Here is a 26,990-nt window from a genome sequence, read left to right as displayed (position 1 = left end):
AGGATGATGTTGCCCTAATTGGACTCTTTTGCTCCTAAAACCACAGGTAAGCAATTTATTAAAAGCTTCCGCTCTGCTCCTGACCTGCTGGTTCTGAGCTCAGTGGGGTTCCTGCGTGCCGTTCCAGATGTGCTGTGGTATCAAAGCACAGCTGACAGGGCTGAGGAAGCCCTCGCTCCTTCTTATTGTTATTCCATGGCAATAATCTTCATCTCCTTGCTAATAACCCGTCCTGCAAAGGGCTTCTCCATCCCCAGTGTCCTGTCTGCTCAGAGAGGATGTTGCTGGATACGCTGGACATAGTCTGAGATTTCTCAAAATTAGGAAGTCTTTACAAGCAATCAGTTTGCTTTAATTCCCTGTCTGCACCCCAAATTCATGGAAATTGCTTCTTCCAGGGAAAGCAGTGCTTTTGTACAGGCAGACCTGCTCTGTTCTGCACAGCTACAAAGTACAAGGGGCCTATTTGTTACAGCCCATGGTTTGTGGGAAGGTAACAGAGACTTTGATCCGCTCCAGCAAGCGGTGCCCACGGAGAGGGTACCATTGCTGCTAGGCAGAACCAGTTGAAAGGCTTCCGTGAAACATGGTTAAGAAGAAAGCCATTACTGCCTTTAAAAATAGAGCCTTTTACTGTCCTGAAAGTCTGTTGGGGAAGCCCAGCAGAATTGCCCATGTGGGTTACCAGAAGTGGCTTGCTAATCCAGCCTGTAATGTGCTGATATCACCAGATCTGAATCTCTCGGGGAAGATAGAGGAAATTGCCATGGAGGCTCCTGAGGGTGCCTGCCCTGGCTCCAGATGCTTCACCCACTGCGGATTCTGGCTCCCTTGCTCCCATGTGGGCACACTGGTACAATGTCACTGATAACTGGAGCGGACAGTTGCTGTGAGATAGCTGTAATTCTTGCTGGGTCTACCTGTGGCTTGTTCTAGTGTAGGAGCAAGAAATAACACAGTAAGCTCAGCAGAAAAGGCAGCAGGACAGGAGGACCTGGCCCCCACCCCCCCCCTAGCCCCTGCAGTAGTTTCCAAGGTTTTTGGCAGCTTCTTGGTTATAAAGTTGTCTTCATGGGATACCAGGTGAGGACTCTGGGAGGGCTGTTGTGGGCAACCGTGTCTCAGTCATTTTATGAAACGACTGTGCTCTTCTTTGCAATCAGTTCAGTTTTTGACCCTGCTTCATTTGGGAAGTTGCTGAGGATCCAACAGCCCTGACAAGTAACCTCAACTAATTCCCATAGCAATGCCAGATGAAGAGTAGGATAAACGTGTCAGATTTCCGTGGGCGCTTGTGAGTGGTGTTGAAAGCACACCCCATCCTCAGCCGTGGCACTGCAGCCGCTGGCTGCTGTGTCCTGATGAGCGACAGCAGCGCTGTGTGCTGCAGGGACCAGCTCCAGCTTTGACATTTCCAGCAGCTAGACAAGGCCAGTCGTTAGTCTGCAAGTCCTTGTCCTGTGGGGCTCTAAGTGATGAAGTTTAGGGGCTCAATCACAGTGCCGGGGAGTGTGTAGCCTGGGGGACAGGGCTCGGTGCCATGGGATCTGATTCTGCAGTGAGGAGCCTGGGGACAGGCACAGTTCTGGAGGAAGCATGCTCTGGCCAACATTCAATGCACTGGAATTGCCACATCCGCATGTGGCACCAGTGTGTGCAGTTTGCTGCAGCCTGGGCTTCTCGGGAGTCCCATGGGCTGCTCCTGGTCCAAGTGAGCTGCTGGCCTCTTGGCATCCGTCCCAGCTTGGTAGAAGTCAGTAGAAAAAAATGGTTGGTCAGAAATGACTCATAAAGGCCGTGTTTTCCTGCCAAAGGAATGCTGCTTGTCGGTCACAGAGTAATCCCTCGCTACCCTGTGCTAAGGAAGGCTTCAGCTGCCTCCATCGCAACCTGCACCCTCATTCCCCATGGCTCCTGGACAGGAGACAGCACCCCAGGGGGTCCCCCTTCCCCAGGAGACATGACACTGAGTGAGCTGTGCCGACTGACCGCCCTGCACCCCGGGGCATAGCCTGTGCACTACAGACTCTCTTTCTGTCTGCAGGATGGAGACTTTCCCTGCGGTGGCCGAGGAGGTCCTGAGGGAGTTCCAGGTGCTGCTGCAGCACAGCCCCCCTCCCATCGGAAGCACCCGCATGCTCCAGCTTGTGGCAATCAACATGTTTGCAGTGTACAACTCCCAGCCCAAAGGTACCACGTGCTGCTTCAGGGGAAGCGGGCTGGGGATCAGCCACTCTTTGTATGGCAGAGTTGCTCATGTGGAGAAGGCGGGGGGGATGGGACAGGACAAGACACTCACCAACTGAAGATAGATGGGGAAGTGGAGTGGTGGTTGGATGCCTGGGGGTATTGGCGTGCGTAGGGACAGCAAAGGGACCTTGCTTGGCCTCGGTGGAGCTGACTGAGGTGTCTGAGGAGTGAGGAGGCATCGCATCTCCCTGGAGCCTGAGTCATCAAGCACAGAAGGAAGGCACTGCTTTGTCACTCTGCCTTCCCAGCATTTAGCCTGGGCACTGCTCAGTGCCTGTGGCAGCATCAGAAGGGCTGGGAGCATCTCAGAGGCCTTGGTCGTTGGGTGTTGGGAGAGTGGTGTTGCCTGTGGCTGTGTCTGTGCAGGTGGCTGGGTGACCCGATGCGACTCTGAAAGGCCAGGTTGGAGGCTGTGCCCCACACCGAGGCATCTGGAGAACAAAGCAGATCTCATATTACTCATCCTCCTCCCTTGCCTCCTCCATCCTCCCAGGAGGCTGTATGTGGTCTCTTCCATTGTCGAGTTTAATGTATTGGTCAGCAGAGATGCCACCAAACCAGAGTCTCTTTCAATGAGTTTGACGTGGTGCTTCCAGGGAATGTGTTCTTCCCTCTGGCTCCCCGAAGTGCACTCAGCGGCAGGTACCCAGGTCTGCCTGAGCCATGTGTTTGGGAGCAGGGATGGGGCTGTGCTCCTTGGGTGGGAGGGAACAGTTTTGCATGCGGATTGTTTGGGATGCAGATCCCAAAGATGGAGGCCTTCAGCTGATGGATTTCAGTTAAAGCCACTATGTGGGCGATCAGGCTGAGCCCCAGAGAGCTGCTGCTGGAAGATTTCTCCCTCATGAGCCAGTTGGCCACTTGTCAGACTAGTGGTTAGTGGCCAAGGTCAGCTGATGGAGTGAACCAGTATCAGCCGGAGGACTGGGAAGCAGCTCCTGTGCACTGTGCCTGCTGCCCAGCCAGCCTTGCAGGCACCCTCCTCTCCCAGGGGAAGCCCTGGGGGAGCTGTCAGTCCTGCTGGTGAGGCAGGCTTGCCCTCTCGCCTGCTAGATGCCAACCAGCGACAGCGTGTTTATCTTAGAGCTGCAAAGTACTTTACAATTATGAGCAAATGCCTCTGCGTGGCCCCCCGGTAGGTATATTAATAGCGATGTCTGTGCCGCAGGCAGGAGCGGGTGGTAAAGAGGAAGAGATTTGTCTGGGCTGTACAGCAAGCCCCTGTGGCAGGGCTGGAAGCAGTCCCAGCTTTCAGACCACTGGACTCTGCTCTTCCATCCATAGCTGAGTTGTGGATGTGTGTGAGTGACAGAAAGGGAGTGCTTTTTATCTCATGTGAAAAATAAGTATTCTCTGAGTTTTCTGCCTCCTGTGTGGGTAGCTGCCAGCTGCTCCCAGCTTTCAGATCTCTGGAGAAAGTGAACCTGTTCCTGCTGGGGACTGCAGGCTGCGCAGAGCAGGTGGCACTGTTCATGAAATGCCTGCAGGTTGGGTGGCACTGCGGCTGCCATCTGATGCCTGGCACCCTTCAGGGATTTCCCTGAGGGTACTTTGCTCCGGTGACCCTAAAATTTCGCTGAAAATATTGTTGGCAAAGCAAATCCTGTTGTCAGCGCAAATGCCCCGGTAGTCTCCGAGCGCTCGTGTGCCGAGTGCTGGCACAGCGCAGGTTGGGCTCAGTGCCGACACTGTGATACTGAGAAGACCTGGGTTCAGAAGGAAAGAAAAAAAAAAAAAAAAGCAAAGGGTCTGGAGCTTAATAGGCAAGCAAGAATGTTTGTTGAATTATTACCAAGTGCCCAGCACAGAGCGAGGGTGTTGGCTCCTTCCCTGGCGTGTGGGTTGCTGTGGGCAGAGGACTGGCTGCAGCATACGGCAGAAACGGCTGTCGGGAAGGTGCGGGGTTTCCATTTCCCAGCACATGAGTCACCTCCCTGGGTTGCAGTAGCATGGGCAGCGACGGGAGCGGGTGTGAGGAGGCTGATCCACCCCTGTGGATGTGAGGGAGGCTGGGGAGGGCACAGGGAGCAGTCCCACCCTGCCTGCATCCCAGTTGCCAGGAAGTGTTACTGGGGAGCCGCGAGCTGGGCTCGCTGTAGTCAGAACTTGGCTGTATCAGCTTCGTGGAGCTGGATCTAACTTTGCAGTTGGACCGAATGACCTCCAGAGATCTCCTCCTACTGAAATCTTTCTGCAAATCTGGGATCAGAATGTGTCTGTGTCCTTCCCATCGCAGGGGCCTGTCTGACCTTCAGCCGCGAGCTCACAGTAGCAGGAGGAGATCTGTGGGTTTGGGGCCGGGGAGGGAGGTCTATCTGAGAGCCTCTCTTCCCTGCTGGCCAGGGGTAGTTCTCTCCAGGGTTAGCTGCTCCCTCCCTCCCCTGCCATGTATTTCCAGGTCTCTGGAGCCCTAACTACTCCCGAGAAACTTGGAAACTTGCTTGCTTGCCCTGTGTCTGGTGTCTAATCAATCCCTCGTGCTGGGATTCAGTGGTGCTAGCAGTTGTGGGGCGGTGTCGCAGGCAGAACAGTCTCGACGTGGGGAATTTTTACAAAATGTTATGCCCACAAACACAAACATTTAATCATAGATTCAGGTATTGAGAAAAAGGAAACGTGAACAATGAAATTCTTTAATAAACGCCTTCCCTTACTGTTTCTCTGGCTTACGCCAAACACCTATCCTGCCCCGTCTTGGTCTCGGCTTCCCCAGTTTTCCCTGCAGATTGTGCTTGGCCTGGCCCAGTTCCTTCAGTGAGGCAACAGGCAGCGCAGGAGGCTGGGGACTTGTGTGTAACTGTTTTCTATCTGCTGCTGTTTGCTTTTTACTTGTTTTCTTTTGTTGAGGTGTGGGTTGGCGGTGGTCACCGAGGGATGTCCCTGCCCCAGTGTGTGTCCCCGGGGCAGTTGTGATGTGTCCTCCTGCGTGTCTCTGGCTCCTACAGCTGCCACCCTTCCGTAAATCAATCTGTGCAAGGTCACCATGTGCTCTTCTGGCAGGCTGACTTTTTGGGGTGCACTGGGGTGTTTAAACTGGGTTCAGAAGCAGCCAGCTGTGAGCAGCACCTGGCGTTTTCATGGCCTCTTGCCATGCCGGTCGCTGCTGCAGCCCCCGTGTACCCAGACCTTGCAGCGTGTGCCCCGGGCAGGGCTCGGGTGAGTGCAGTGAGAGCCCTGCAGTCCGTGCCCAGCGCAGGCAGCTGCACTGTGCTTGTCCCCCGGGGGCCACACCGGGCGTGCCAGAGCTGGTCTCGGCTGCCTGTGCAGCCAGGCAGCGCTGGGAAGACCCTGGGAGATGCATTGGGTCTGTTGTTTTCTCTGACAGAGGAAGCCAAAGAATTCCCGCATGAAGTGCTTCTCCCACTGTTCGTATTCCTCTGAGTGAGCCATGCTCCCCATCATCCAGGGAGGCGTGCAGGAGGCGTGCAGAGTCCCTCTGACCTCCTGGTTGCCTCCTGTCAGGAGCATTCAAGGTGTGAAAAAGCTTTTTGTAGACCTCAAACCTATGGGGCAAGGAGGGCTCCCGCAGGGGAAGGAGGCAGGGAGAGACACAACCACTCTCCGTGGTGGAGACATGCAATTGCTGGAGTTTTTCCATCATGGCATGTAGGTGACTACCAATGTTTTGCGCCATCCTGGGCTGGGGCGGGACCTTTGTAGGGTGGCCTGTTTAACAGTTTGGTGGCCATCTGCACAACCAGCTTACAGAGAAGTTTGGATCCCTTTATCCCAACCGCAAACACTCCAAGAATTTTAATTTTTTTTTAATTCTGTAATTTGGGGAAATAAAACTCTGGTTTCTGAAAAGACTAATTGAAGCCGTGCTTGCGGCAGGGGCATCTCAGTGAGTGGAGAGAGAGAAACCCCCTCCCAGCCCATCTGTGCCCAATTTACTCCGATCTGGCCTCTCTGAGGCTTTTTTTCTTTCTCTCTCTCTTTAATAATTTGTTTTATAATTCCTGGAATCAAACCCATCTCAGACACACTGTTTTATTTTACTGTATTATTGGATTATACTTCCTATAAATCACTGGATGTTATTCATAGGCCACCACCAGAATAACTTCCCCTCTCTCCCCCGACGGCCCCGCATTCCAAACAAGCGCACACCAAAGTGGGGGTGCAGCAGCGCGGGGCACCCTAGAGACACTTCCCGGAAATCCCAGCAAATTTGCCTGGCTGCGGGTGTGAAGCATCAGGCTGCAGCACCTGGATGCCTTCTGGCACTCTTGGGCCGGTCGCGTTGTGCCGTGTGGAGGTTGTTAGGAGGTCGGGCTTAGGTGGAAGTGGAGAGGGGAGGGGGCTGCCATATGTGCATCCTCAGCACATGTAGGGAATGAAGTTGCATCCCCCGGGGCCGAGCAGAGTCGGGGCACAGAGGCACAAGGAGGTTCTGGCCAAGCACACGGCTTTAGCTGCAGATTGGGAAAGTGGCTTGTGTTTCAACCAGAGGGAAGTCATGGCAGGGCAGGGTGACCAGCCTGTAGGGCATCTGCCCTGCCAGGGCCGATGGGTGACGAGGAAGACCTGCTACTTGAGCAGCAGTCCCAGCCTGTGGGATGTGAGGAAGGTTCAAGAGGGGAGCTGGTGACGCTGGGCTTTGGGTGGCAGCCCTCCTGGGTCTGCTGCCTTGAGCGGAACACGGTCAGGTTTTCTGTGTGAGATAGGGTTGGCTGGGAAACCTCGAAGGCTTATGCAGAAAGGGAGGATTCACATCCCACTCCCTGCAGCAAATTCAGAGCAGTGTCTGTTCCCTTTGCACTGCCACACTCGGAGCTGTGTAGAGTGGCCCAATACTGCACAGGCCACTGGGTGCAGAGGTACTCTGCAAAGAACTGCTCTTACACGGTGAGTGTCCGCTAACTACAGCCTTTGCAAGGGTTTGCATGGTCCTGCTAGCTCCTTGAAGACCTGCTCCACATTCTGAGATGCTGATCTTGCCCAGGTCTTCTTGATAGACACAGCAAAGGATCCATAGGTTAGTGCAAATCAGCTGCAGTGTCTAAACAGGTGCAGAACTTTCCCCTTTTGCTTGTGTATTCAGCACCCAAGCCTGGCTGGAGAGGATGCATCGAACCCAAAGGATGCCCTGAAATCAGGCTGTGCTTTTGTAACCAGCAGCCTGCTCTGCTGCCATCTTGCCCCTGTGCGCAGCTCTGTGCTGGATGGAGCGTGTTTCGCTTTGCTGACCGCAGCTGCTCTGGCTTGCAGGCTAAAGCGTGAACCCTTAAAATAACCCCGGAGATGTCGCAGAGGCTGGTGGTGTCTGCCCTCGACAGAACCTCATCTCTGACCATCTTCACGGTTCTTGTTTGGTTTCTGATGCTCGGACCCAGTTTGCTGGAAGGGCTAACTGCAGCATCAGAAACTAAGGCTCAGCGGAAGCATGTACCTCTCTTCTGCTGCAGCCACATCTCAATGGCTTCTCATGAAGCTCTAACCACATCTTGCATATTGGAGCAGACAAAAGGTGCTGGGACTCAAATGCAAGGGAGTCCAGCGCATCTGACTGAGTTTAAAAATAAAGCAGTGCTATGGACGACTGCCTTGGTTTGGTGAAGTTTTAAAATTAGGCACAAAAGAAAGCTTGATAAACCTCAGGCTGTAGATAGCAGAAGCGGCAATTTGATCTTTCACTGTCTGGGGAGCAAAACTGAGTCTTTTTCTCCTAATTCGCCTCTTTGCATGGTAAATATGCGCTTCACCAGAGTCCAGCTGGCACCTTTGAGCAGGCAGCTCTCTGGGCCACGACAGCTTTGGGCACAGCGGCTGGGAGGCTGATGAAGATGTCTTATTGTAAAGCTGTGTCTTGGGGAAGCTGAGCATCTGTAGTCCTGTGCCCCACTGAGAGCAGAGCCCGAGATCCCTCCACTTGCCTGGGGGACTTGGTTTTATAATGCGAACACAGCCCCCTTAATGCGAGGAGGATGGAGCTGAGCGGTTTTGCAGCTGGCTTTGTCGGGGCTGCTAGGGCTTCGGTTGTCATATAGCAAGCGTGGACTGAAATGTCTGTACCGAGGTAGGCAGCATGCACCTGGCGGTGTGCTGGTTCCCTCTGGGACTGGGTAGTGCTGTCTTTTGTGAGGTGATAAGACATAACGCTTCCCAAACCTGAAGTTTGGAAGAACTGGAGATTAAATTCATCCTTCCCCTCCCTTCGTGTTGCTGCTCTTACTCGCTTCAGGTTTGAGTTGTCATCGGGAGAGGAAACCCACAGGAGGGCTGGCTGGTACTGGTGTCCATCCTTCGCTGGGCTGCCTGGCTTGCACAGGGGCTCTAGAGCAAGCAGGTGCTGAGGTGTCAGTGCCTGGGTAAAGGGCTCTTATGCTTAACCCGTTGTGGGGTGATGTCTGCTGCTGGCTGTGTGCGGGCACAGCCCAGACCTCGGCCGTGTGAGCGGGATGAAGGGTTGAAATGGTGCAGGGGCAGATACCTGCATTGCTCGTCTTGGGAGCTGCATGGCTTCCTGTGCTGAGCTGCTTGCTCATGCTGAGCCTCCTGAGGGACACATGTCCGGAGGTGGCAGCTGACCCTCCAGAGTTTCTCCTCTGAGCAGTTGGGAGTGTTGGAGGCTGGCACAGTTGCCAGGAACTGTCTGCGCCTTTCATTTCAGGGAAGGAAGCTGTCTCAGACTTGAGACATCAGCAAAGTTCAGGTAAAATACTTCTGGCCCAGACGTGTCTTCAGAGTCTGGCTCTTGGGCTCTTCAGGCCGGTGGCAGCGATGTTTAGACCAAAGTCTTCCTTTGCTTATTCCCCTCTGTTTCCTGTTTAAAAGGCAGATTGTCACATATTTGGGGATTTATTTACCGTAATTGGAGTTATTTTCCTGGCTGCTGGCTTCTGCCCTCTGATGCAAGATTCCTTAGCAAAATGTGTGTTCAGAAAGCCATGTGACTTTTTTTCCCCCTTGCCATAAGTGCCAGCAGGAGATGCAATAATCAACGCGCTGCAGGGAATTTCCACTTGCAGTTCAGGTTTCTGAAATCTAGACGTTGGCTTCGGAGGCAAAAGATTGAGCAGGGCTTTGTGGCAGGGAAGGGGAAGGTTTCCAGCGAAACAGAGTGCTTGCTGGTGTGTCAGACTCTCCAGTCCTGCCCTCCAACCCAAGTGCAGCAAAAGTCCCCGTCAAGTGGTGTCGGATGAGCTCACTGGGGGCTTCTGCCTGGTCTCCCTGTCACACAAACGCATCCTTACGTCTGCTCTTGAAGCTGTTCCACCAAACACAGGGTGATACCGAGATCTCATTTCAGGGCAACAAATAAGAGGGGAGATGATTTGTAATCACAAAGCCCGAGTCTGCTTTACAGCCAAGCTTCGAGAACTCGAGCAGCAAGTCAGGACGGAGCCAGTGACAGGCAAGGTCAGGCTGGAGGGGCTTTCATGCTGTGGTGCCACCAAGGCACGGGCCAGCTCTGTGAACGCTGAAACAAACCCACTATTTTGATGAAGAAGCAGCGTCGCTGTATAACATGAAAGGCAGGAAACGGAGTGCTGGCACGAAGTGTCTGTCCATCCTGCTGTAAATTGAGAAAGGAGGTACCTGAGGCAGCTGTCCTGGGGCTCTGCCTCACCCCTGCTTTGGTGGTGGGGAAAGAGGGGTGCCAGGGAGCTGGAATGGGGTTGCACCAGGTGCAGCAGCTTTAGATGTTTGCAGCGTGACAGGAAATCCTCTCGCTTTTAAAGAGATGTTTCTGACTCTTTAATGTGCATTGCGCCTTTGATTTCTTCGTGCATCTAAGCAACACCAAGTCAATTACTGTATTTCTGTTTAATTCTCTGAGAGAACGTTGTATAATTAGGCTAATTATGGTGCTTTGTGAAGTTGTAAAACTCTTGATTGAGCTTGCGGGGCTGTTTTATAGCCTGCCAGGTGTAGGCAGGGAGGGCTGCCTGCCCCCGTGCCCTGTGCAGGTCTGGGTGCAGTGCCAGCTCGGTGAGGGGAGCTTCCTTCCTGGGGGCTGCTCTGGGGGCTCGTCCCCTGCCAGCTCCCTCCTGCCTCCATCTGCTTACGGGCTGCAGTCCCTCGGTGAATGGGATGCCTTGTGCTGGGTGGGCTTCAGCTGGGAGTGAGCACCCCTGGGGGGCTTGTTGGGATCTCTTCTTGCCTTAAAGCTGAGATCAGGAACGGCAGCGCAGCCAAGGCTGTGTTTCTACTCTCAAATGCATCTGCAACTAGGAGGTGATCCCACGTAAGTTTACATATGGAGATTTATTTTCCCTGATTAGGGTCTGCTGGGGGCTGCGTGTCCTGTGCAGCAGGTTCTTGTCAGCACAGCACCAGCTCTGCATGTACTAAACATGCTAATTGATGATGATGAGGAAGATAAGGACTTCTTGAGCGTGACCAGGAGTCACCCTGGCTAACGTGATGCTCAGTCTGTCCAGCTTCACAGCCAGGATGGGCTGGGGCAGTTTAGCCCTGGCTGGGTGATGGCGCTGAGGGTACACAGCCCTTTTCTAATCAAAGGGTCGTTTTTAACGCTGATTGATGTGGCTGTGGTTAATGTGACTGTAGGGCTGGCTCAGAGGTGACACAGAGAGAGAACGAGTGGTTTGTCTGTCGGTTGGCACAGGTCTCCAGCGTGCGCTCTCAGGTCCTGCAGAGCGAGACAAGAGGCGGGTGGGAGCATGTCACCGCAGGGTGGGAGGGAGGTGCCTTGTAGGGATGGTTTCGGCCATGGGGTTTTTTCATTCCCCCTTCTGTTCCTCCCGGGAGCGTCTGGTCCCCTGACCCTGCCTCGGTGAGCTCCTGGTGCTTCTGCCCCGAGCAGGGGAGCCTTGCCTGAGCAGTGCCTGCTCTCTGGGGTGATGGCACGGAGACGGAGCAGGGAACAAGCATAAACCCTTCAGAGCGGGGCCGAGGAGCTGGGGTCTGACAGGACCTCATGCCTGGTGCTGGGAGCAGGGCTCATCCCGCCCGGGGGGGCCCATAACACGTGCGGGGCCGTGGCGGGGAGCGGCGAAACGCGGGCTCGTGCATCTTTAAAAGCAGGCGCAGCGGAAGTGATGCTCTCGGGCCCATCTGCGCGGGGAGCGGGAGACGCACCCCAGCTGGTGCGAGGCCCTGGCAGCCCCAGGAGCTGCCGTCTGTTGGGGTTTACTGCTGTCTATGTTGAAACACGGCTTGGGAAGGAGGGGGATTGGTGGCACGGTGCCATTCCCGGTTCGCCTGGCCTTCTCGTTCCTCTCTCCTCCTCCTCCTCCCCGCTCCCTCCAATGCTTTAAAGTCACATTTCCAGGCCAGACATAGAATTAATCTCTGGGCACTTCACATTGCTGGCAGCGCAAAGCAGGATGTGGGATCTTTTTTTCTCTCTCTCTGCGTCTTGGCTGACTTTTTTACCTCTCGAAGAATTTGGAAGGGCCGTGAGATTCCCCCCGCCCCCCCTCGCCTCAGTGCCGTGCAGTTTTTCAGCACGCTGATCACCCTGCTGTGGCTTCACCCTAATAGATTTCATATGCTGACACAGTTGACATCAGTACCAAACTATTTTACATGTGATCTGGTGTATTTCCTGAGGAAATCTGCAAGATATTTATTAAGAACTAATAAAATAAACCTCTCCATGAGCTTTTAGGTAGTTTTCAATTTTTCATGTCTCTCTCGTTTCCTCTTATCAATGAGTTTCTATTTTCTCCCTCCTCTCTGACCATTGCAAAAGGAAACAAAAATAAATGTTTTAAACCATTCCTGAATGGACACTGGGAATACTTCTGTAGTGATGTATTAGCAAAGTCGTATTTTTAGTGCTGTATTGTCAGGACTAAAAATATCCCGCTGCAGTGCATCCTTTTTATAGGGCTTTGTGTGTGTATGTGTGCACTGAATGTTGTACAAGTTTGCACCAGTGTGTAAAGGTCTGTCTTTGTACTACTGCAGTGTTGCCTCCCCATCACAGCTGGACTCCATTAGGCCTTGAAAATTAAAGTAATCCTGGTTAAGAAAGGAGAAAAAAAAACCCCAACCAACAACTTAATCAATCTCGCAGAGCCGCGTTTCCCCAGCCGAGCCTGGATACCTGCATGGCAGCCCCGCTTTGAAAGACTCCAGCGGCTCAGGCTTGCGTGGGCTGGTGGTTTTGCTGCTGTGTTCTGCCACGGAGGGTGTTCCCGGCGTGCGCTGGCTGGAGAGCAGCGGCTCCGCTTTCCTTGCTGTGGTGCAGAGCGGCGGGGCGAAGGACGAGCTCGCTATTGCAGTCGCCCCGTGGGTTCCTGCTCATTTTTCATGCCCAGGAAGCCCTTGGGGGCTGCGCTGTGCTGGCAGGCGGGAGCGTGGGTGTAGCTGGGAGCGGGCTGGATACTTCGCATTTTCAGAGGAACTTTCTACCTTTCTGCTATTTCTGTCTGCTTCGATTAACTGTGTTTGTGATGGAGAGAGCCAAAGGTGGGGGCTGGGCTGAGAAGCTGCCTCCCCTCTGCCCCCCGCAGCCAGCGTGGGGGGACCCCCGCTCCAAGGGCTGCTCCCCCGAGCTGTGATGGGAGGCGACTCGCTCTCGCTGCCGCGCACGGTTGATGCAGCTGTTTCCAAATACAATTTGCTGGCTGCTTGGCGTCCACAGATACCCAGCGCAGCACTGCGGCCGTCGCTTTGGCCCCCAGGAACAGCCTTGCGTCACAGATAGTGGGTGCTGCGACTGACGGGGGACCTGACGGCCAGCCCCGGAGCACCATGCGCATGGCATGCAGCGTTTTATGAACTGATGCGTCTCACGCTCCAGCCAGGCGCAAGCGCTCCCCCTTCGCCCGCCCCTCCGGCGGCTTGTCTCCTCTGAGTCACTCGCTGCTTTACTCGCGGGTGCCTTGCTTTACTGTCTGCTGCCGTCTGGAGAGCCGCAGCCTTTCAGTTTCCTGTAGAGCAGTTCAGCGAAAGCAGTAATTAGGGCCCGTAAAAATTTATTTTATTAGCGAGAAGTGTTGGTGGGTAATTGGCCATAATTTGAACCCAGCCAGATTGGAGATTAATAAAAAAAAAATAAAAAAAAAAATAAAAAAAATCGCAGAGATCTTTTTACCAGAAACACCAGGGCTGTTACTTGCAAACCCTTCCCGAGGCGGGTGGGATGGGATGGGATGGGATGGTGGCTGCTGCGGAGAGGGCGGCCGGCAGCGAGTGCCTGTGCTGTACCCGTCCTTGAGGGTGTTTGACACTGGCATGGGAAGAAAGGAAACCTTGTTTTCCAAGAACTCTGCTCTTTCTCAGCTTGATAAGCATTTAAAATAAAAGCTGCACAATTGGAATTGGCAGAGCATCCTCATTCTTTTGTCTGTCTGTTTATTTTTTTCCCCTCATCCCTCGACATGTGTGCTACAGCCCAGGGTTACTACACCCCGCAGAACCACAGGCCTGTAGCTCTGCAGGCGCGCGTGGAGCTCTGCCCACCCCCAGCCTGGCTCTTTGAAGCCTGGCAGAGCAGCAGAGATCCGGCTCCATCCCCGGTCGGGCCCTGACCCTGGCAGCCTCCTGATGTCCAGGGCACTGAAGTATTTGGCAAAATGTCTGTTTTCAGCCCCTTTTGGTTCCCCCTTTGCTTGTGGGACAGCAAACCCAGGGCTGTGCCTGGAGCTGCAGTGGTGGCTTTGGACTCAGGCTGTGACTGCGCTATACGGACCCAATCACTTTGGTATTTATAGACTTCGTTAGAGTAGCTTGAACGCGGCCAACGCATCGGAGCGGGAGCGGTCTGACTGCCGAAGCCTGCGTCCTGCGCGCTCCTTGCGACGGCTGGTGTCAGCGATTGGAGAATTAACCGCTCCACTCAGGGAGTAAGGAAGAGCCAAGCCCCTGCACACATGTCACGCTCGGTTACTGCTGGTTGAATCAGACCAGGGAGTTACTTCAGGTTACTAGTCCTGGTTGTTGCTTTGGTGGAAGGGATGGGGGTGTTACTTCAGGTTAGTAGTGCTTGTTTTTTGCTTGGCAGCCTGGGCTGGAACCTGGTGTAACTGTTTCCCAAAGAATATTTTTGGTTTTAAAACTGAAGGTCAGCAGTTCGCAAGTGCTGCACTTGCAGCCAACTCTGTGGTTCGCCTTGTGCCACCGGGCCAGCAGCACTTGAAATCCTGATCAATTGATCTGCAACAATATGAAACCACGAAGGGTGACTGCCAGTTAAAACTCCCCGTCTCGCCCCGTTTTCCCCACCCAAAGTGTCTTTCTGCCCGTATCCCCTTTCTTGCTGCCTGTCTCCCTCCCTCCCTTTCGGCTGTGTATTGGAGTTTTTGTCTATCTTTTTCCATCTCTCTGTCTCTTTTCATAACAGTTTTTAATAATGTTTTAGTTAGTTCCAGCCTTTTCCCTCAATGGATCCCATTGGAAAATGCATTTGAAAGGAAACAGTTATACACTTCCCTTCCTTTGAAACTCTGTTGGCACCTTTTCCAGTGCAGTAAACCATACAACATGGATTTTCAAAGTTTCCAAACACAGACATGCTGGCGTTAAATTTATGAAAAAATATTTTATTCGGCTGTATAGTAACTATGAGTCTCTGAGCTGCTGGTCACAGTGAAATCGAAGCTCGCTTTGGAACTGCAACAGGTTTTCGAATCTCTGCAGGAAACCTAGCGGCGCTGGCTGTATAGGAGCCTGCAGCTCCCTCGTGCCCTCCTGGCAGAGGATGCAGCAGCCAAGGAAAGGGGTGCTGGGGCACCCCAGGGCCGAGCCCACCACCCTTGGTGCAGCCTTTCCCTGCGGATAGCTCTGCTGGGAACGGTGCAGCAACAGTAGCTGCAGGGAACTTCACAGTCATGCCAATCCTGTCTCAAATCACAGGGGAAAAGAGGAATTTGGCATGAAACCATAATGTCTTGTGCTTGTTAATGAGTGTAGAAGGTTGAGGCTTTTCAGTTACTGAGTCCCGTGGCGGGGACGTTCAATAGCCAGTGTGAGTGTGTGCGTGCTGCAGTCTGCACGGGGGTTTGGGACCTGAGGCTCCGGCTGCATGTAAGTTGTTGGAGCACTGAGATCATATTTTCTAATATTGGGGCTCGGATGTTAAGCTTCCTGGAATGGTTTCCCTGCGTGCTGTGGGTTTGTGCCTGTGGTCTCAGCCCTTCCCGTAGGGAATTGCTCACTTGACACCTGAGAACCTCCCTTTGTGTGGCACCACTCAGAGCAGATTTTTTTTCCAAATTTCCACAGAAGACCATGGCCCCCATTCACCGTGAGAGGTTGGGTGGGTGGATCTGGTCGTATCCTTTGCAAGGACCATTGTGAGGGGTTGTTTGCAAACAGAGCGAACCTCGAAACCTGTGCTCAGCAGCACTTCCATGTGCTTGAGGTGTCGTGTAATGCAGATAAGGCCTCCTGTGATAGACGAGATGATGACGTGGCAAAGAGATCCTGGGCTCAGTTTTCCTGTTGTCCTTTTGCTTGTAAAATTCCTTTCCCTCCACATGGGAGTTTTCCAGAGAAGTTGCTGATTAAGTGTTACCATCATGCTCGGTGCTGCATGGAGCACAGGAAAAGCTAGATAATTCAGGTCCAACTAATAGGACAGCGTAAACACACTGGCTTCTGTTTTAAAGCATCTCAGGTTAGGATGTCTTTCTGTGTGGTATCTCTAACAGTAAAGATGGGGCAGGACAGAGTGGGGAACTGAGCTTAAGGAAAATAACAGGTTTTCTAATTTCTTGACTGTTCACCTGGAGATACAGGGGATAGAGTTCTCCTAAAAACAGTCCTCCAGGAACTGCCTTTGTTCCTCCTCAAAGCAGAGGTGCCCAGTGTCTGCAAATTTCATCCCCTCTGTGTCACCATGGCCAGCCAGCAGGTGAGGAACACACAAATACTGACCACGTGCATTGGGAGGAGTTAAGGTGACTTCTGGATCCTTCTGGAAGTTCAGGACCCAGGCAAAGATATAGTTCTCCAGATTAGCGCCGAGCCATCTTAATCCCCAAAACGTCACCGTGTTGTGCAGCTGTCCTGCAGCCATACTGAACGCACGCCCGTTTCAGCACATCGGAAGGCTCTGCAGGAGGGTCTCCACTGACTCTTAATTTTCTGCATTGACTGAAAGTGGTAACTTGAGGGAAGAAAAAGTGATATGTCATTAGGACTACCTTATAATAAGTAAGTGTGATGGCGTGAACTTGAACTTGCATAGATGGCTTTAAGTCTGGGCTCTTGACCTTTGAGCGCTCGACTTTGTGTTTATGTAATGGGTTTTGTATGTGTAATTCCCATCGTTTTTAGAAAAGCGAGCTCCCCCATGGAACCACACTGACCTCATCTGGGTTCCTTGGCTGGCACATAAATCTAGATTCACCACACAGCCTCTGCTGTGGCAGGAACACTGGACACGCAGGGCTGTTACCCTCCGTTCCGCACCAGGCGCTGGGGAGAGCAGCCACTGATGGTACCAGCAGAGCAGCGTGGGGACCTGGAGAGGGGGCTACTACGCTGTCACCTAGCTTGTGCTGCTTCGGCCCCCTTTTCTACCTGCCTTTCTAGTGTCTCACCTGGCTCTGTTTCTACTTCCCGCGTCTGTCCAAGCAGATGAGCCAGCTGCTGCTTCAGTTGGAGCGGCACGTGAGAGCTGTCTGATGAGCACCCAGATTTCCATAGCCCCCCCCGCCTTGGCAAAGCAGGGGTGGACGGAGGTGGCAGAAGGCATGCCCAGACCCTGCCGCCGTCCCTGCCAAACTTCTGGTTCCTGCTCCAAAGTGTGAAGGTGCTAGGGATTTTGCTGAAATGGTCAAAGAATTTTTAACTTGAGAAGAACAATATATTTTCCCTAACCTCATTCTGGCAAATGGCTGAACCTTTGTAGATGAAATTTTCCCAATAAATTTAGCTTGAAGCTTTTGGCACGAAGGATTGCAGCCTAAATGGTTAAAGTTTGGCAAAGTTCTTAGGGACTAAAACCAGGGTCTTATGATGGAAAGTGTTAGGTAAGCTTCTCTGTAGGCACAGCAGCTGGGCTGTGCTCCTCTTGAAGGGCTGGCCGGGTGCTGGGGGTGCCACTGGCATCAGCCGGGGAAGCTGGAGGGACTGAGCAGGCGCGGGAGGTGGCCAGGGGCTGGAGCAGGAGGTGAGGAGGCAGTTCAGGCCTGCAGGCATCTGATGAGGACCCTGGGATTTACTGCCTCCCTGGAATTGGGGGGGGGGGGGGGGGGGGGGTACGTGGGTTTCGCTTTATGTTTTGGCATTTGCTTTGCAAACTGACACACTGGCGCTCTGGTCCCTCAGGAAGCTGTAAAAAGAAGAGCAGCAAACGAGTGAATGTGTTGAAACGGAAGCTCCGCACTTTGCTGTTCCTGCCCCATCAAAGGCTGCTCTCTCTGAATGCGCCTGTCTGCAGGCACTTTCTCTCATTAACTTTACTCCAGGCTTGAAGTGCTCACCAAGGTTCACACCAGAGGAGGCATGTTCCAGGCTGTCTGTTTGCATTTGCTGCCAAAGACATGCCCACCTCCAGCAGCATGGGGGGGGGGGGGGGGGGGGGGGGGGGGGGGGGGAGGGTGGTGGAAAAGGCTGCCTTTTATTTGCTGTGATTGTCCTGGTAAAACTTCACTCGGGGCTGGAGTAAATCTCTTGGGAAGCCCTGTTCACACCTCCTCCCCCGTTGTAAATAACATCTGACACAATTATGGTTGGGCGCATGCAGCTCCTGGGTGGGATGCTAGTAGCAGCTTGCCATGCCTACTGCGTAGCACCGAGCCGGGCTCCCCTGGCAGCATACTCCCCTGAGTACATGCACCGAGGAGCCTGCTCTCCTCGCTGGTCCTTTCGGGATGAGGCTCAGGGCTCTGGCTGTGCAGCTGGCTTCTTCCAAGGAGGGCTAACAGATCTGTGCAGACAGAGGATGGGCTGTCAGGGGTTTTCTTGTATCGGGCTGCATCATCCTGCCTCACCGCAGTGCCCCTGACACCTTTTTATGTCGCCATCATCCACATTGTTTCTTCCTTTGGTACAATGTGCCCTGTTTCATCTGATGCCCTCCACACGTACTGAGCCGTGCTCGCCTTTGGGCCCTTTAGCCCTTGCAGCCGCATCAATCCCATCCTGCTTGTGCATCTTATAGCAAATATTCCCTGCGCAGCAAGAGACAGCTGGTGCCAGGCTGGTCTGGAGCTATATATACATGCTGATGAGCTGGCTTACCAGCTTGGAGGGACATACTTTCATACGAGCTAGCCAGGAGTTATGTACATTTGGGTTTGCCAGCCTTTTAGCTGCCAGACAGGTCAAATTCGTGTTGCTGTCAGTTGTTGGCAGCAGAAACAGCGGCTCTGGGGATTGCGCAGAGCCTTGAGGCTAGTAAGGATTTTGTTCTGCCTGTGTCGTAAGTCCTAGCATCAGCTCACCCGCTTGGAGCGGCTGTGGTGAAGACAGTGCTGAGAAATAATAGTTTCTCTAGTCATCCTCCAGGCTTTGCCAGTGTGGGTGAGACTAGATGCCTTTGCCCCAGCTATGATGCTCTGGGAGTGTCTCAGTGTGAATGTGACTAGTGAAATCTGGGATGTATGTGCCTCCCCGAGCAGAAAGAGTGTTCCTGACACTGCATAGGGTGTTTCGTATCCAAAACTGACTCCTGCAGCCTTGCTGGGGCCAGGGGTGCAGAGCAGGATCCTGGCCCCGCCAGCTGGGTCAGGCACCCCAAGTGCAGAGGGAGAGCTCCAAAGTGCTGCTTAGTGCAAGTGGAAATGGCTTCAATCTGTGTTTTGACTGATGGGTCTTTTCAGGAAATTTCTGAGAATAACATTTCTAAAAATGGCTGCTTCTTTCCACTGATATTTCCTGGAAAAGGCTGTAGTTAATTTTAAACCACTATCCTTTTCCCTTTTCAAGTGGAAATGGCTCTGTGCTTGTCCTCAGGGCTAATGTCATTCTTTCTGCCCTAGCCTGGGTTGCGTGGTGGGGAGGGGCAGTGTGCCACTGCCCTGACCTCCTCTTCCAGGACCTGTTGGGTTTCCAGAGCTGCAGAAATTGGGGTGTTGGGGGCAATCTGTGCACATGTCTGCTTTCCCTGTTCAAATGAATAACTGTCTCTCCCTGAGTCACTTCACAATGATGTTTTTTGTCAGTGACTCCTGGCCAGTCCCAAGTAGACAAGAAAGCCGTCTCTAAAGTCATTCCCTAAACAGAGCCTAAAGCTCTGTTTGTCAGTGTCAGGAAGGATATACTGAGCTGGTGGTTGTTGCACTTCAGGTGCAAGGATCCAGCCCTGTGCATGGATGCTAGGCTTAGGGATGGTCAGAGCTGGAGGCAAGCTCCCGGATCAGCTGGAGGGAGCTGGCAGCACAGAGCTGTCCCGGGCAGGCAGCCCCTTTGTGACAGGCAGAGCACGGCTTCCCCTGTGGCTCTGGGGCAGGCTTGCTGCTTCGGGTGGGAATATGTCATTAATTTTTATACCTTCCCCTGTAAACCATCGACCCTTTTTATGATGTCATGAGGGATTCCTTAATTTTGCAGCTGCTTCCTGGTTACGTCAGAGAAGAGCCTCCCGTCCTAGAGCCCAGCGCTGCAGTCCAGAACGGCTGGAAACAAATGAAGTGTTGAATATCTAATGGCTTCCACAGGGAGAGCTGCTCCATCCTCCCCAGGCCCCCGGCATTCCTCACCTCCTAGGCCTCCCTCCTTCCCTCCCTCGGACAAAACCGGGTTTCAGCATGAAGCAGAGGGAGCCGAGGGCTTCTGGGCGGTCCCAGCTGCTTTGGGAACACGCGCAGCGAGCTCCCCAGTGCTGCTGCGTGTCTGGGCGCTGCAGCTGAGACAACCCCTGCCTCTCCATGGGGAGAGGTTGGTATGGGGAGGTGGACTGGGGGCATCCAGGTTATTACTGCAATCCAAAGTTGCTTTGGGAGGGATTCAGCCCTGTGTGCTGCAGGTGGTGGTGTTCAGCTGAGCTGCAGGGCTGTGCATTGTTCTGGGAAGGCTGGGGCTGCCATTGCGTCTGCTGCCTGCAAATGCAGAGTCAGGGAGCATCTTTCCAGGAAAGCTGCCCATCATTCCCAGGCTCTTTGCAGGGTATTAGCCAGGGCTGAGCAAGTGCCTCCAGGTTCGCAGGCTCTTTCTGGAGCAGTTGAGTGCGTGTGTGACTCGCCAGTGCCCATGACTCACTGGTCCTCTGCGAGGGGTGTCGGGGAAATGCCCTGCAGCTGTGAGTATCCCACTCGCTTTGCTGCTTTATATTCCGGTCGGCTGTGTGCGGTCTCCACCATGGGCAGGCGGCGGTGGGACCAGCTGCCTGGGCCGGCAGCGCAGCTCTCCTTACCCGCATCCTGCAAACAGTCCCATCCCAGTGGGCTGCCCTATAGCCCTGCCAACACTGCGTCTGGCGGAGAGTGACTCACAGGGAAAACGCTTGTGTCTGAGCGGTAAGAGAGCAAACGAATTGCCTTCAGGTGGTGTCAGCTTGGAGGTGACCAGCCTCTGTCTTCTTCCCTGCAGGGCAGCAGCCGGCTGGTGAATCAGTTGTCTGTGGTGCTGAGCTGCTGACATACCAGCCGGGTGCCTTAGGCACAGCTCGCCCACAGCCCCACGCTCTTCAAGCTCCTCCACCTCCTGCGTCCCCTGGCCAGCCCGTTATGTCAGTCCTCGGGACTGTGCCCGGAGACCCGTTCGTTCGTTTGATTGCATTCACATTGGGTCCTTTACCTTGTCACTGAGGAAGCTGGGTTCAACTGTTGCTCCTGGGGAGCAAAGCACATCCCTGCTGCTCTCTCTGCCTGCGCTGGGGCCACCTGCTGCCGGCGCTGCTCCAGGCTTCCCGGACTGGAGCCGCAGCTCAGGTTAGAACGGGGAGGCCAGCATGGAAACTGTCTCGCTGGAGTCCTCCTGACCCTTGGCTAGGGCAGTCTAGTTGCCTGAATCAAAGGAATCTGGTCTCCTTCGAGACTCTAACGCTTGTTGGCTGGTGTTGTTTTAACTGTAAAAGATTCAGCATTCCTTGTGTTGTGTTAGCTGGGATGGATGTAGGAGCATGTCTGCTGCTTGCTTGTGAGCTCGGGGGTTGCCATGGCTCGCTTCCACCGCTGCCTAGAGCATGCTCGGAGCGGAGCAGCTGGGAGCCCTCACTTCCAGCCCCCCTGCCCCGTCCCTACGAGTGCCCCCCTGGCCGAGGCCACGTGGCCTGCGCTTGCTCTGCCCTGATTGTCCCTCGCAGGATTTCCTTCAGCACATGGCACTCAAGCAGCCACGAGAAGCTTCCTCCGGCAAATCCCTCTCCTCGGAGGTGGCTGTCCCTTGCATCGCCTGCCCTTTTCCCATTCCCATTTCCTGTGGCTGGTTGCGTTGCCCTAATAGAGGTTTGGCATTGCTGTTTTGCACACCCTAGTGGGAGAGGGGATGTGTTTATCACTTTTCCTGGAGATTATCTGTTTAAGCACTCTCTGACAGTTACAATAACAAGGGCAGCGCGTTGTGTTTCCCAGCAAAAGGACACTCGCTGCTGAAAGATGTATAGCACTAATTAGAAATACATAACATCCGGCCACATGGCAGCCTTCTCCCGGCCGCTCCATTTCCTGAGCTCAGACGACTTTGACGACAGTTGGTTTATGTTTTCCATGAATATAACCTTCTCAGAGAAACAGAAATTTCTCCCCGTTACAAAAGTCCCCTTTCTCGCCGTCTCTCTCTCTCCCCCCTCCCGACGCCCCCTTTCCACTGTGAAGCAGGTAGATTTATGACTGAAGAAAGCCTGGGTTGGATTCTGCTGCCGGCTGAGTCAGAGCAGAGCTCGCAGCCCCTGCGTGGATGCAGCTGAGAGCCCAGGTAGATGCTTGCAGAGGGCGCTGCGGCAGCTGTGCTGGCCGACCCACCCCGCTCCCCCGGCTCTCTGCAAAGGAAACTGCCTCCTGGTAGAAAAACTGCTCTCCGTGCACACCAGTACCCAGCTGGAGAAAAACCCTTTTCTATGTGCAAAGAAGAAACAGGAGGACTCTTCTGCAGCTCAGAGGGTTTTTGTGATCTTCAGAAAAACAGCCTGTCCCTGGTTCCTGGTTGCCTTTCCTCTCTGCGCGCAGTCTGATGCTCACCAGCTCCCATTTTTTCCACCCCATCCCCTCTCCCTCCTCTCGCTGTTAGGCTTTGCTTCACAGCAGATAGCCTGGGCGCCGCTGGGGGAGTCTGGGTCCAATCTCCAGCTCGCAGCAAGCAGCAGTGACTAGTACAAGGACATTTTTTCGGAGGTCCCCGCATGCTGGATGGGAGCAGGGCAGTTGTACTGTGTGTAATGCATGTTAGGTGTAAGGGAGGTAGGAAGATGGAGCATGCTCAGGGAAGTGAAATCTTAGAAGGTTTTAGCTGCTGAAATGAATTCCTATTGAATATGGAAAAACTGCTGTATTTCAGATGTTTATAGCTTGGCCAAGTGTGGACAGATTTCTAGTAGGACAGGAAAACTCTCTGTTAAAAAGGTTATTCTGCAGCAAAATTTCAGATCCCCTTTCCAGGATTTGCAGTTGCTAGATTAGCTCAAGGAAGAGGTTGTAAGTGGTTTTTTTTCTAACAGGGGTAAGCCACTGTCTTGTTTCCTAGCCTTATTCTCACAAGTAGCCGAACTGTTTTGGCTGAAGATTTCCGGAAGAATTCGGGCTGAGACAGGCACCCAGCATGGAAACTTAAGCTCTGATAGTTAATGCCTGAGCCAACTGGAAAAAGGGTCTTATAAGTGGCTAGTATCAGGCAAGCTTCATAACATGGTGCTCAAAACGCTCCCTGCAAAAAAGACTGTCAGAGCTCACGTCCTGCTGACCAGTCCAGCATCTGGAGCCCTAACCTCCACGGTGGGGTGGGGGTTGCAGCGGGCTGCAGGGCTCTGGCTTATTTTTCTGGTGCAAAAAGAGAGATCTTCGAGGCAAATTCAGCCTGTGAAGTGTGGGGTAATGCAAATTACCCAGCCTGTTGTTTCAGGCTGCAAAGTGTTTGATGACATTCCTGCTTTAACTGCCTGCTCCTTTCTAGCCCTGTGCAGTGTTGCACGTACCTTAGAGTTTTGCTGGCGTAGTTGATGTGGGGCTACAAGTGACTGAGAAATGGATCCAGCCTAAGAAAGCTCCCAGAAGGTGGGTTTTTAGGCCAGCTCAGCTTCCTGCCGTGACTACAGCGTGGCTCCACGGGCTGTGTGTAGGTACAGCAGATGGTGGTGCTGCGTGCGACAAGGGTATGGGCTTACCCTGAGTTAGTCTCGGCTGCAAGTGCTAAAACCCTGACCTGAGTTTGTGGTTTAACAAGCAGTTACTGAGGCAGCAGTGCCAGCTTTACCCACCCTCCTCTTCCCCCACACAGCACCTTTGATGGTGATGGCACAGCTGAAAGGTGACATTTCTAACCCTGATAAGCTGCGTGATTCTGGTTCACAGGGTGGCTGCGCAGGCAAGAGCTGAGAGGTGATGTGGTGGCAGGAGCTGTCGAACTGATACTGGCATTAACAGGGACCTTTGCCTGGTTGCAGGGGGAGAAGGTGGAGGGGGTTGGTTGTGGTGGTTGGTGCACAACCTGCTGTTGGGCTGGATGTTTTCCTGCAGGGTGTCACTGCTGTGGCTGCTGGTGGCACAGAGGAGCCACATCTCTGACAACCTTGGGGCCCGTGGTGTTGTAGCATCTTCTTTTGTGTGTGATTTCTGTCCGTAGTCTGCCTGACCACCTCCGCACCGTGCCCCAGCTGTGTGGCATGGCTGGGTCTGAGTATAGGAGGGTTATCTGATCACAGCCTGATTTGGGGTTTCAGGGGAGGAAGTGGAGGCTGGGCTTGTGGCAGCTTTAACTGATGAGATGCCATCGATGCCACCTGAAAGTGTCTCTGGCACCAAGCTTTCGGTGACTGCCTGTGGACCTGGCGATTTAGTTCTGCTTCACCTGCACCAGCTGAGCTGTGGATCTGGGGAAACAGATATGGGAATTAGAGGGTTTGCCCTGACCTGGGCAGTCAGGGTGTCTTTGCCTGCTCTTGCTGGTCTGTGGCAGCTGGTGTCCCCAAGTTGTACTAAGCGCTGTTCAACTGCAGGGACAGGAATCACCAAAGTGTCACTCTGGCTTCCAAGAACATCTCTTTCCATGAAGTTGGTGTCTAAATGCATGGTGCATTACCAGCAGCACAGACCATTGCTCAGCTCAGAGGTAATGATGCCCTGTGGGCTCCAGAGCAGATTTGTTGCTCCAACACTCCTTTCAGTATGTCTTCTACAAGATATTTTTCCCTTAGTGCCAGAGTAGGCTCAGACACTTCGTGCTGGGGGTGAGAGACCTTGCTGGGGGTTCAGAGAGCTAGTTTCCCTCCTGCCCATCACTCCGAACACCCACAAGTTTCTGTGTAAACACCTCCCTTTCATGAGCATTTGATTGTACCCTCACCTTGGCTGTCTTCTGTGGCGTGGGGGGGGTTAGCCTGCAGCCCCACAGCCTCTACATCACGTGGTTGTGACCACTGGCTCCAGGCTCCCAGCTCAGTGAAAGCCAAGGCTCTCTGCCTCCCGAGGAAAGTGGTGAAAAGGCACAAAGAGAAAGTTTCTCCTGATTTATGGTACTTACCTCTTTCGTCCGACAATTAAGCTCTTAAGAGCTTTTGCTGGTAGGGCTGGGAACTGGAGTGCTGGTATATGTTCAAGGGTCTTGAACAAGCACCCACCTGGACACTTGTCGTTCCTTGCCAGGTTGTTGGGCTGAAGGAGCCTCTTCGAAACGAGGCTGACAAGCTTGGCCGGGAAATGAACTTCCAGGGCCAGGGGAGTTTTGTGTAATTTAATGATGAGATGACAACACTCACAGTAGCTGAGCTGGAACAGTGGAGAAACAACCCTTAAATTTGGGTGTCCTGTGCCTCTTACCTGTACAGTGGGAAGCATCACAGGCTGTACTGGGGCTGAGCATCGTTGTGGTACATCAAAGCACTGTGGCTTTATGTAAACTGGCTGTGAGCAGGTGGGAGCGTGGTTCACGTGTGTAGCGATATGAGATGTTTGATGGAGCTGTGGCTGTAGTGCTCAGCTTGAGTGAGTGGGTTGCAGATGGCGGTACCTGCAACAGCTTATGGGCAAAAAACATTATTACTGTTTTTTAGTTGTTCAGTGTTGTATGGGGAGCTTGTAGCCTGTCACAAGAGCTGCTGGTGGCAATGGGAAGAGCTGAGGCTGCAGCACCAAGCCTGGCCATGGTCACCACCGAGCATTGCTCCAGCGCTAGGAGCCAATCTCTGACATACAGTCAGGGCTGTGCGGTGCTGATGATCCTCAGCATCATGAAAGCCTTTAAGTTTTGCCTTTTTTGGAGGGAGAGGACTTAGCTTTTGTACCAGCCCAGATTGGGGGTGACTGTGCATCTGGCTTGAGCACAGTGCCCAGAGTCCTGGGGTGCTGGCTGAAATGCCCAGAGCTTTTCACCCACACTGAGGACTCACCAGACTCACATGTGGCAGCACGATGGCCGTGGTCTTGTCTTGTGCCCGCTCAAGAAGTGAAGAGTCCAGCATCTTGCCCGAGTGCGGGAGGAGGGAGCGCTGGGAAGACAACTGTAATTTCTTGAACTGGACTGTGTCCAGAGCACTGGGACTAACACTCTTAATTGTGGGAAAGGCTTCATGAAAGAGATTTACTGTCCCAGAGTGGTCACATCTTGAGTTTTATGTTTCCTCCAAAAGTTGACAGCCCCTGTAGTACAGCACTTCCTACCATTGCTCTGCAGCACCAGCTCAGCCCTGGCTCCAGGAACAGAGCACCCTTGTTTGGCTACCAGCTCCCGCTGGTGCCACCTTGGGTTACCCTCAGTGGTCTCCCCACTGGGTGCTGAACTCATGGGCAGCTGTATGAGCTGGCAAAAATCAAGCCTACAAATCTTCTTCCCATTTTTTCCTGTATTTTCTAGGTGTGTTTTAGACTTTTTCTGGTTGTTTTTAACCTCCCCCCGCATTGCTCTGAAATAATTTGCACTTAAAACCCCAATGTTTGCTCTCTGCACCTTAGGTGTTTTGCTAGCCCTGGCCGAAACAGGGTCTCAATGTCTTGCTGTAATCCTCTTGCCCTTTGCTCAAAATCCCTGGTCTGCCACATCAGGGGAGTTCAGCTTCCAACACCTCCTCCTTGCCCACATGCAGCTGATGCCGACTGCAGTGGAGGTCCTTGGGAGCCGGGGCTCCGCAGGGGCTCTCCCTCCCCATTCTGACACTGGGGCTTTGCTCACACGGGCACCGGTTTGGAGTCAGTACCTGCACGTTTGCATTCACTGGGCAAGTCCTTTGCCTGGCTTGTAGCAGCTTTTCTGACGGTGGCTGCCTGTCAGCAGGGTGAGGGCTGGAAGCCCTGGTCCTGCAGCAGGTGATGCACCAGCCGGTGAGGAGCAGCCTGCACAGAGCAAACGGTACAGACTGGTAGGAGACCCCTGAGCGGTGTGGATGCATCCCACCCCGGGCTGGTAGGAGACCCCTGAGCGGTGTGGATGCATCCCACCCCGGGCTGGTAGGAAACCCCTGAGCGGTGTGGATGAATCCCATCCCGCTGGGCAGCGGCTCTGCTCCCTCCTCCAGCACTTCCCTGGGGAAGCCCCCAGCCAGCCACTCCCCTCACATCTCGAGGGAGGATGTAAATCGGGGGCAGAGGGGATTTGGAGGGCAGAGGCTGCCCCTAAGGCTTAAAAGCCTTCTGCGAGCAGGCAGCGCGGTGCCTGAGCAAGCGCAGGCAGCCTGGCATGCCCCGTGGTGCTCTCGGCATCGCTCAGTGTAACCCACGCCCGGCTCCAGGCAGTTCCCTCGAGCCAGCTCCCTGCTGCTCTCAGCAGCCTCAGAAGTGGTTTCTGGC

The 26,990-nt window shown here is 53.6% G+C and overlaps 1 protein-coding gene across 3 annotated transcripts in view; it reads left to right on the top strand.

Moving 5' to 3' along the window:
- SMG6 (SMG6 nonsense mediated mRNA decay factor) overlaps positions 1 to 26,990 on the top strand; it is a 118,194-nt gene that overhangs the window by 30,713 nt on the left and 60,491 nt on the right. For all 3 annotated transcript variants that reach the window (XM_040615674.1, XM_040615665.1, XM_040615654.1), the window contains exon 10: positions 2,045 to 2,190. In XM_040615674.1, the coding sequence (XP_040471608.1) occupies positions 2,045 to 2,190 (146 nt within the window). The remainder of the gene's footprint in view (positions 1 to 2,044; positions 2,191 to 26,990) is intronic.

This window comes from Falco naumanni, chromosome 1 (genome assembly GCF_017639655.2).
Source record: "Falco naumanni isolate bFalNau1 chromosome 1, bFalNau1.pat, whole genome shotgun sequence".
Classification (NCBI taxonomy): domain Eukaryota; kingdom Metazoa; phylum Chordata; class Aves; order Falconiformes; family Falconidae; genus Falco; species Falco naumanni.
Note: the sequence above shows the minus strand (reverse complement) of the source record. Positions and strands in the feature narration are given on the sequence as shown.